At 46.6% G+C, this 10,664-nt stretch overlaps 1 protein-coding gene across 1 annotated transcript in view; it reads left to right on the forward strand.

The window, feature by feature from the left end:
- LOC112238362 (polypeptide N-acetylgalactosaminyltransferase 16-like) overlaps nt 1-10,664 on the forward strand; it is a 119,390-nt gene that overhangs the window by 60,181 nt on the left and 48,545 nt on the right. The window contains exon 6 of the mRNA XM_042325086.1: nt 5,894-6,015. Within this exon, the coding sequence (XP_042181020.1) occupies nt 5,894-6,015 (122 nt within the window). The remainder of the gene's footprint in view (nt 1-5,893; nt 6,016-10,664) is intronic.

The following is a 10,664-nucleotide window of genomic DNA, read 5'->3' on the forward strand; positions in this document are numbered from 1 at the left end:
AGAGTATACTGGGGTGGTATACAGTATCCTGGGGTGGTATACAGTATCCTGGGGTGGTATACAGTATCCTGGGGTGGTATACAGTATACTGGGGTGGTATACAGTATCCTGGGGTGGTATACAGTATACTGGGGTTGTATACAGTATACTGGGGTGGTATACTGGGGTGGTATACTGTATCCTGGGGTGGTATACAGTATACTGGGGTAGTATACTGGGGTGGTATACAGTATACTGGGGTGGTATACTGGGGTGGTATACAGTATACTGGGGTGGTATACAGTATCCTGGGGTGGTATACAGTATCCTGGGGTGGTATACAGTATACTGGGGTGGTATACAGTATACTGGGGTGGTATACTGGGGTGGTATACTGTATCCTGGGGTGGTATACTGTATACTGAGGTAGTATACTGGGGTGGTATACAGTATACTGGGGTGGTATACACTATACTGGGGTGGTATACAGTATACTGGGGTGGTATACAGTATACTGGGGTAGTATACTGGGGTGGTATACAGTATACTGGGGTGGTATACAGTATACTGGGGTGGTATACAGTATACTGGGGTAGTATACTGGGGTGGTATACAGTATACTGGGGTGGTATACAGTATACTGGGGTGGTATACAGTATCCTGGGGTGGTGTACAGTATCCTGGGGTGGTATGCAGTATACTGGGGTGGTATACACTATACTGGGGTGGTATACAGTATACTGGGGTGGTATACAGTATACTGGGGTAGTATACTGGGGTGGTATACAGTATACTGGGGTGGTATACAGTATACTGGGGTGGTATACAGTATACTGGGGTAGTATACTGGGGTGGTATACAGTAAACTGGGGTGGTATAGAGTATACTGGGGTGGTATACAGTATCCTGGGGTGGTATACAGTATCCTGGGGTGGTATACAGTATCCTGGGGTGGTATACAGTATACTGGGGTGGTATACAGTATCCTGGGGTGGTATACAGTATACTGGGGTTGTATACAGTATACTGGGGTGGTATACTGGGGTGGTATACTGTATCCTGGGGTGGTATACAGTATACTGGGGTAGTATACTGGGGTGGTATACAGTATACTGGGGTGGTATACTGGGGTGGTATACAGTATACTGGGGTGGTATACAGTATCCTGGGGTGGTATACAGTATCCTGGGGTGGTATACAGTATACTGGGGTGGTATACAGTATACTGGGGTGGTATACTGGGGTGGTATACTGTATCCTGGGGTGGTATACTGTATACTGAGGTAGTATACTGGGGTGGTATACAGTATACTGGGGTGGTATACACTATACTGGGGTGGTATACACTATACTGGGGTGGTATACAGTATACTGGGGTAGTATACTGGGGTGGTATACAGTATACTGGGGTGGTATACAGTATACTGGGGTGGTATACAGTATACTGGGGTAGTATACTGGGGTGGTATACAGTATACTGGGGTGGTATACAGTATACTGGGGTGGCATACAGTATCCTGGGGTGGTGTACAGTATCCTGGGGTGGTATGCAGTATACTGGGGTGGTATACACTATACTGGGGTGGTATACAGTATACTGGGGTGGTATACAGTATACTGGGGTAGTATACTGGGGTGGTATACAGTATACTGGGGTGGTATACAGTATCCTGGGGTGGTATAGAGTATCCTGGGGTGGTATAGAGTATCCTGGGGTGGTATAGAGTATCCTGGGGTGGTATAGAGTATCCTGGGGTGGTATAGAGTATCCTGGGGTGGTATAGAGTATCCTGGGGTGGTATAGAGTATCCTGGGATGGTATACAGTATACTGGGGTGGTATACAGTATCCTGGGGTGGTATAGAGTATACTGGGGTGGTATACAGTATCCTGGGGTGGTATACAGTATCCTGGGGTGGTATACTGGGGTGGTATACAGTTTCCTGGGGTGGTATACAGGACACTGGGGTAGTATACTGGGGTGGTATATAGTATACTGGGGTGGTATACAGTATACTGGGGTGGTATACAGTATACTGGGGTGGTATACAGTATCCTGGGGTGGTATACAGTATCCTGGGGTGGTATACAGTATAGTGGGGTGGTATACAGTATACTGGGGTGGTATACAGTATCCTGGGGTGGTATACAGTATACTGGGGTGGTATACAGTATACTGGGGTGGTATACAGTATACTGGGGTGGTATACTGGGGTGGTATACTGTATCCTGGGGTGGTATACAGTATACTGGGGTAGTATACTGGGGTGGTATACAGTATACTGGGGTGGTATACAGTATACTGGGGTAGTATACTGGGGTGGTATACAGTATACTGGGGTGGTATACAGTATACTGGGGTGGTATACAGTGTACTGGGGTGGTATACAGTATACTGGGGTAGTATACTGGGGTGGTATACAGTATACTGGGGTGGTATACAGTATACTGGGGTGGTGTACAGTATCCTGGGGTGGTGTACAGTATACTGGGGTGGTATACAGTATACTGGGGTGGTATACAGTATCCTGGGGTGGTGTACAGTATCCTGGGGTGGTATGCAGTATACTGGGGTGGTATACACTATACTGGGGTGGTATACAGTATACTGGGGTGGTATACAGTATACTGGGGTAGTATACTGGGGTGGTATACAGTATACTGGGGTGGTATACAGTATACTGGGGTGGTATACAGTATACTGGGGTAGTATACTGGGGTGGTATACAGTATACTGGGGTGGTATACAGTATACTGGGGTGGTATACAGTATCCTGGGGTGGTATAGAGTATCCTGGGGTGGTATAGAGTATCCTGGGGTGGTATAGAGTATCCTGGGGTGGTATAGAGTATCCTGGGGTGGTATAGAGTATCCTGGGGTGGTATAGAGTATACTGGGGTGGTATACAGTATCCTGGGGTGGTATACAGTATCCTGGGGTGGTATACTGGGGTGGTATACAGTTTCCTGGGGTGGTATACAGGACACTGGGGTAGTATACTGGGGTGGTATATAGTATACTGGGGTGGTATACAGTATACTGGGGTGGTATAGAGTATACTGGGGTGGTATACAGTATCCTGGGGTGGTATACAGTATCCTGGGGTGGTATACAGTATCCTGGGGTGGTATACAGTATAGTGAGGTGGTATACAGTATACTGGGGTGGTATACATTATCCTGGGGTGGTATACAGTATACTTGGGTGGTATACAGTATACTGGGGTGGTATACAGTATACTGGGGTGGTATACTGGGGTGGTATACTGTATCCTGGGGTGGTATACAGTATACTGAGGTAGTATACTGGGGTGGTATACAGTATACTGGGGTGGTATACAGTATACTGGGGTAGTATACTGGGGTGGTATACAGTATACTGGGGTGGTATGCAGTATACTGGGGTGGTATACAGTGTACTGGGGTGGTATACAGTATACTGGGGTAGTATACTGGGGTGGTATATAGTATACTGGGGTGGTATACAGTATACTGGGGTGGTGTACAGTATCCTGGGGTGGTGTACAGTATACTGGGGTGGTATACAGTATACTGGGGTGGTATACAGTATCCTGGGGTGGTGTACAGTATCCTGGGGTGGTATGCAGTATACTGGGGTGGTATACACTATACTGGGGTGGTATACAGTATACTGGGGTGGTATACAGTATACTGGGGTAGTATACTGGGGTGGTATACAGTATACTGGGGTGGTATACAGTATACTGGGGTGGTATACAGTATACTGGGGTGGTATACTGGGGTGGTATACAGTATACTGGGGTGGTATACAGTATACTGGGGTGGTATACAGTATCCTGGGGTGGTATACAGTATCCTGGGGTGGTAGGCAGTATACTGGGGTGGTATACAGTATACAGGATACAGTATCTGTTGGAGAGCCCATAGAGTTCTGTATCTGTTGGAGAGTTCTGTATCTATTGAGGAGCCCATAGAGTTCTGTATCTATTGGAGAGTTCTGTATCTATTGGAGAGCCCATAGAGTTCTGTATCTATTGGAGAGTCCATAGAGTTCTGTATCTGTTGGAGAGCCCATAGAGTTCTGTATCTATTGGAGAGCCCATAGAGTTCTGTATCTGTTGGAGAGTTCTGTATCTATTGGAGAGCCCATAGAGTTCTGTATCTGTTGGAGAGTTCTGTATCTATTGAGGAGCCCATAGAGTTCTGTATCTGTTGGAGAGCCCATAGAGTTCTGTATCTGTTGGAGAGTCCATAGAGTTCTGTATCTATTGGAGAGCCCATAGAGTTCTGTATCTATTGGAGAGCCCATAGAGTTCTGTATCTGTTGGAGAGCCCATAGAGTTCTGTATCTGTTGGAGAGCCCATAGAGTTCTGTATCTGTTGGAGAGCCCATAGAGTTCTGTATCTGTTGGAGAGTCCATAGAGTTCTGTATCTGTTGGAGAGCCCATAGAGTTCTGTATCTGTTGGAGAGCCCATAGAGTTCTGTATCTGTTGGAGAGCCCATAGAGTTCAGTATCTGTTGGAGAGCCCATAGAGTTCTGTATCTATTGGAGATCTTTAATAAATTAATAACATCATTTGTGTTTGTGGAATCTGATTATGGAACCCGACTCAAAGGAAGATCGAAGAAGTAAATATGTTTTTGGTGACGAGGGAGACTAAGTGAATTAACAACGTTTTTTTGGTGACATTCAGCTTTGAAATCAGCATATTTAGAGTGCTGCTTTGCATAACAAACAGAGTACTAGGTTAATGAATTCAGGCGTAAACTAGCAAGGAAAGTTAGCCTACAATTAGAGCTGGGTAGCTACAGGTTTAGTCTCTATCTGTCTGCTCTGCCATTGTGTAGGTCTGTCTAGCTAGCTACAGAGACATTCATTTAGCGAGTTCGGACTACTTTTTGCATTTTTTATGTTGTGCTACATAACATTTGTTTAAATATTCCCCATGTAATGTTATTGGAAGCTAACATGGCTGCCATAGAATGTTTTCAAAGATTTGTACAACTAAGATAGACCACAGCCTGTCTTTTCCAATGGGAACAAACGAGTCATAGTGGGCATAACAAGCAAGGAAGGAGCTAGCGAGATCCTATTGGCGTGTACTAGCATGTATTTCCATTAGGGAACACCTACTCTGAAGTGTGCGTGTGCAATAACTCAATTATCCTTTGCACTCCTTCTAAACAACGCAATTTTTAAAACATTTGGCAAAGGTTGAAGTCCACAAAACTTTGTCCACTCTGTTCGGTATAGATTCTAGTTATTTTTTTATATTTTTTTAAATCTTTTTTCTCCACAATTTTATGGTATCCAATTGGTAGTTACAGCCTTGTCTCACGTTGGGACATCCCGGCCAGTCAAACCTTCCTCTAACCCAAACGACGCTGGGCCAATTGTGAGTCGCCTCATGGGTCTCCCGGTCAGGGCCGGCTGCGACACACCCGGATCTAGTTCCCATGCTCAAGCCCTGCAGTGCCTTAGACCGCTGCGCCACTCTGGAGGCCACAGATTGTAGTTTTGGGAACAGAAAACTGAATTGAGATCAAATGTTTCATCGATGAGAAAATGTGCAGAATGTCCGCCCAAAATCCATCTCCTTCCATCTTCTCCCACTGCCATCCACTGGGCTTCCTCTCACTACCATATTTGGTAGTGGGTGGAAACACCATGCGGATGCTTCACATTTATACGTCTTGTGAAATATCTGGTTCATTATTCTATCTGTGGTTGTAGTGTCATGTCAATGTATCATAATGCAGAAACCTCAACGTCCCGATTATCTACATACATGGCTCTAGGTACAGTCATCCCCAAGCTTTCAGGAAGCAGCTTTACAACTAGACACCTTGATGTTCTCTATCGGCAGCCACTGCAGAGGTCTGGCTAGCTGTTTCCTCAGGCTCATACTGTACTCTTATCTGTGTCCTAGGACTGATCCGGTCCCGGGTACGAGGGGCAGACTCGGCCTCTGCCTCTATCCTGACCTTCCTGGACAGCCACTGTGAGGTCAACACTGACTGGCTACAGCCCATGATACAGAGGGTCAAAGAAGTACGCACTCACTCACTCACTCACTCACTCACTCACTCACTCACTCACTCACTCACTCACTCACACATACATGCATGCACACTCAAACACACACACACACTCTCTGACTGGCTACAGCCCATGATACAGAGGGTCAAAGAAGTACGCACTCACTCACTCACTCACTCACTCACTCACTCACTCACTCACTCACTCACTCACTCACACATACATGCATGCACACTCAAACACACACACACACTCTCTGACTGGCTACAGCCCATGATACAGATGTTGCCTGATGACTCACACTCAAGTCTTCCTCTGTCGTTCACTAGAGACTTTAGTCTTGATCTGCTCTGTCCATTAGGGCTCCCGAGTGGTGCAGTGGTCTAAGGCAATGCAACTCAGTGCTAGAGGCATCACTACAGACACCCCTGGTTCGTATTTAGGCTGTATCACAACCGGCTGTGATTGGGAGTCCCATAGGGCGGCGCGCAATTGGCCCAGCGTCGTCTGGGATTGGCCGGTGTAGGCCGTCATTGTAAATACGAATTTGTTCTTAACTGACTTGCCTAGTTAAATAAAGGTTTAAAAAAAAGTTGCCACAAAGTTGGAAGCACAGAATTGTCTAGAATGTAATTGTATGGTGTAGCGTTGAGATTTCCCTACACTGGAACTAAGGGGCCCGAAACCATGAAAAACAGCCCCAGATCATTATTCCTCCTCCACCAAACTTTACAGTTGGCACTATACATTGTGGCAGGTAGCGTTCTCCTGGCATCCACCAAACCCAGATTTGTCCGTCAGACTGCCAGATGGTGAAGCGTGATTCATCACTCCAGAAAACGCGTTTCCACTGCTCCATTATGGATCCCCATGAGTTCCTGTCAAGGCAGCAGCTACTCTTCCTGGGGTTTATTATGGATCCCCATTAGTTCCTGTCAAGGCAGCAGCTACTCTTCCTGGGGTTTATTATGGATCCCCATTAGTTCCTGTCAAGGCAGCAGCTACTCTTCCTGGGGTTTATTATGGATCCCCATTAGTTCCTGTCAAGGCAGCAGCTACTCTTCCTGGGGTTTATTATGGATCCCCATTAGTTCCTGTCAAGGCAGCAGCTACTCTTCCTGGGGTTTATTATGGATCCCCATTAGTTCCTGCCAAGGCAGCAGCTACTCTTCCTGGGGTTTATTATGGATCCCCATTAGTTCCTGTCAGGGCAGCAGCTACTCTTCCTGGGGTTTATTATGGATCCCCATTAGTTCCTGTCAAGGCAGCAGCTACTCTTCCTGGGGTTTATTATGGATCCCCATTAGTTCCTGTCAAGGCAGCAGCTACTCTTCCTGGGGTTTATTATGGATCCCCATTAGTTCCTGTCAAGGCAGCAGCTACTCTTCCTGGGGTTTATTATGGATCCCCATTAGTTCCTGCCAAGACAGCAGCTACTCTTCCTGGGGTTTATTATGGATCCCCATTAGTTCCTGTCAAGGCAGCAGCTACTCTTCCTGGGGTTTATTATGGATCCCCATTAGTTCCTGCCAAGACAGCAGCTACTCTTCCTTGGGTTTATTAAGGATCCCCATTAGTTCCTGTCAAGGCAGCAGCTACTCTTCCTGGGGTTTATTATGGATCCCCATTAGTTCTTGTCAATGCAGCAGCTACTCTTCCTGGGGTTTATTATGGATCCCCATTAGTTCCTGCCAAGGCAGCAGCTACTCTTCCTGGGGTATATTATGGATCCCCATTAGTTCCTGCCAAGGCAGCAGCTACTCTTCCTGGGGTTTATTATGGATCCCCATTAGTTCCTGCCAAGGCAGCAGCTACTCTTCCTGGGGTTTATTACGGATCCCCATTAGTTCCTGCCAAGGCAGCAGCTACTCTTCCTGGAGTATATTATGGATCACCATTAGTTCCTGCCAAGGCAGCAGCTACTCTTCCTGGGGTTTATTATGGATCCCCATTAGTTCCTGCCAAGGCAGCAGCTACTCTTCCTGGGGTTTATTATGGATCCCCATTAGTTCCTGTCAAGGCAGCAGCTACTCTTCCTGGGGTTTATTATGGATCCCCATGAGTTCCTGTCAAGGCAGCAGCTACTCTTCCTGGGGTTTATTATGGATCCCCATGAGTTCCTGTCAAGGCAGCAGCTACTCTTCCTGGGGTTTATTATGGATCCCCATTAGTTCCTGTCAAGGCAGCAGCTACTCTTCCTGGGGTTTATTATGGATCCCCATTAGTTCCTGCCAAGGCAGCAGCTACTCTTCCTGGGGTTTATTATGGATCCCCATTAGTTCCTGTCAGGGCAGCAGCTACTCTTCCTGGGGTTTATTATGGATCCCCATTAGTTCCTGTCAAGGCAGCAGCTACTCTTCCTGGGGTTTATTATGGATCCCCATTAGTTCCTGTCAAGGCAGCAGCTACTCTTCCTGGGGTTTATTATGGATCCCCTTTAGTTCCTGTCAAGGCAGCAGCTACTCTTCCTGGGGTTTATTATGGATCCCCATTAGTTCCTGCCAATGCAGCAGCTACTCTTCCTGGGGTTTATTATGGATCCCCATTAGTTCCTGCCAAGACAGCAGCTACTCTTCCTTGGGTTTATTAAGGATCCCCATTAGTTCCTGTCAAGGCAGCAGCTACTCTTCCTGGGGTTTATTATGGATCCCCATTAGTTCTTGTCAATGCAGCAGCTACTCTTCCTGGGGTTTATTATGGATCCCCATTTGTTCCTGCCAAGGCAGCAGCTACTCTTCCTGGGGTATATTATGGATCCCCATTAGTTCCTGTCAAGGCAGCAGCTACTCTTCCTGGGGTTTATTATGGATCCCCATTAGTTCTTGTCAATGCAGCAGCTACTCTTCCTGGGGTTTATTATGGATCCCCATTAGTTCCTGCCAAGGCAGCAGCTACTCTTCCTGGGGTATATTATGGATCCCCATTAGTTCCTGCCAAGGCAGCAGCTACTCTTCCTGGGGTTTATTATGGATCCCCATTAGTTCCTGCCAAGGCAGCAGCTACTCTTCCTGGGGTTTATTACGGATCCCCATTAGTTCCTGCCAAGGCAGCAGCTACTCTTCCTGGGGTATATTATGGATCCCCATTAGTTCCTGCCAAGGCAGCAGCTACTCTTCCTGGGGTATATTATGGATCTCCATTAGTTCCTGCCAAGGCAGCAGCTACTCTTCCTGGGGTTTATTATGGATCCCCATTAGTTCCTGCCAAGGCAGCAGCTACTCTTCCTGGGGTATATTATGGATCCCCATTAGTTCCTGCCAAGGCAGCAGCTACTCTTCCTGGGGTATATTATGGATCTCCATTAGTTCCTGCCAAGTCAGCAGCTACTCTTCCTGGGGTATATTATGGATCCCCATTAGTTCCTGCCAAGGCAGCAGCTACTCTTCCTGGGGTTTATTACGGATCCCCATTAGTTCCTGCCAAGGCAGCAGCTACTCTTCCTGGGGTTTATTATGGATCCCCATTAGTTCCTGTCAAGGCAGCAGCTACTCTTCCTGGGGTTTATTATGGATCCCCATTAGTTCCTGCCAAGGCAGCAGCTACTCTTCCTGGGGTTTTATGGATCCCCATTAGTTCCTGTCAAGGCAGCAGCTACTCTTCCTGGGGTTTATTACGGATCCCCATTAGTTCCTGCCAAGGCAGCAGCTACTCTTCCTGGGGTTTATTATGGATCCCCATTAGTTCCTGCCAAGGCAGCAGCTACTCTTCCTGGGGTTTATTATGGATCCCCATTAGTTCCTGCCAAGGCAGCAGCTACTCTTCCTGGAGTTCAGCAAAAGTAAGGCAGTTCATACACATTTGAAAATCATTACAATACATTCACAGATTTCACAACACACTGTGTGCCCTCAGGCCCCTACTCCACCATTACCACATATCTACAGTACAAATCCATGTGTATGTGTGTATAGTGTGTATGTTGTTGTGTGTGTGGGTACAGTATGTGTCTGATCCTATGTTTGTGTCTCTTCACAGTCCCCGTTGTTCCATAAGGTGTATTTAAATCCATTTAAATCTAATTTTAATGCTTGTATCAGTTACTTGATGTAGAATAGAGTTCCATGTAGTCATAGCTCTATGTAGTACTGTGCGCCTCCCATAGTCTGTTCTGGACTTGGGGACTGTGAAGAGACCTCTGGTGGCATGTCTTGTGGGGTATGAATGGGTGTCTGAGCTGTGTGCCAGTAGTTTAGACAGACAGCTTGGTGCATTCAACATCACATAAATATAAGTAGTGATGAAGTCAATCTCTCCTCCACTTTGAGCCAGGAGAGATTGACATGCATATTATTAATATTAGCTCTCTGTGTACATCCACATCCAGCCATGCTGCCCTGTTCTGAGCCAATTGCAATTTTCCTAAGTCCCTTTTTGTGGTACCTGACCACATGACTGAACAGTAGTCCAGGTGTGACAAATCTAGGGCCTGTAGGACCTGCCTTGTTGATAGTGTTTTTAAGAAGATAGAAACTAGGACCTGCCTTGTTGATAGTGTTGTTAAGAAGGTAGAAACTAGGGCCTGTAGGACCTGCCTTGTTGATAATGTTGTTAAGAAGGTAGAAACTAGGGCCTGTAGGACCTGCCTTGTTGATAGCGTTGTTAAGAAGGTAGAAACAAGGGCCTGTAGGACCTGCCTTGTTGATAGTGCTGTTAAGAAGGTA

This window comes from Oncorhynchus tshawytscha, linkage group LG08, assembly GCF_018296145.1.
Source record: "Oncorhynchus tshawytscha isolate Ot180627B linkage group LG08, Otsh_v2.0, whole genome shotgun sequence".
In the NCBI taxonomy this organism is placed as follows: Eukaryota; Metazoa; Chordata; class Actinopteri; order Salmoniformes; family Salmonidae; genus Oncorhynchus; species Oncorhynchus tshawytscha.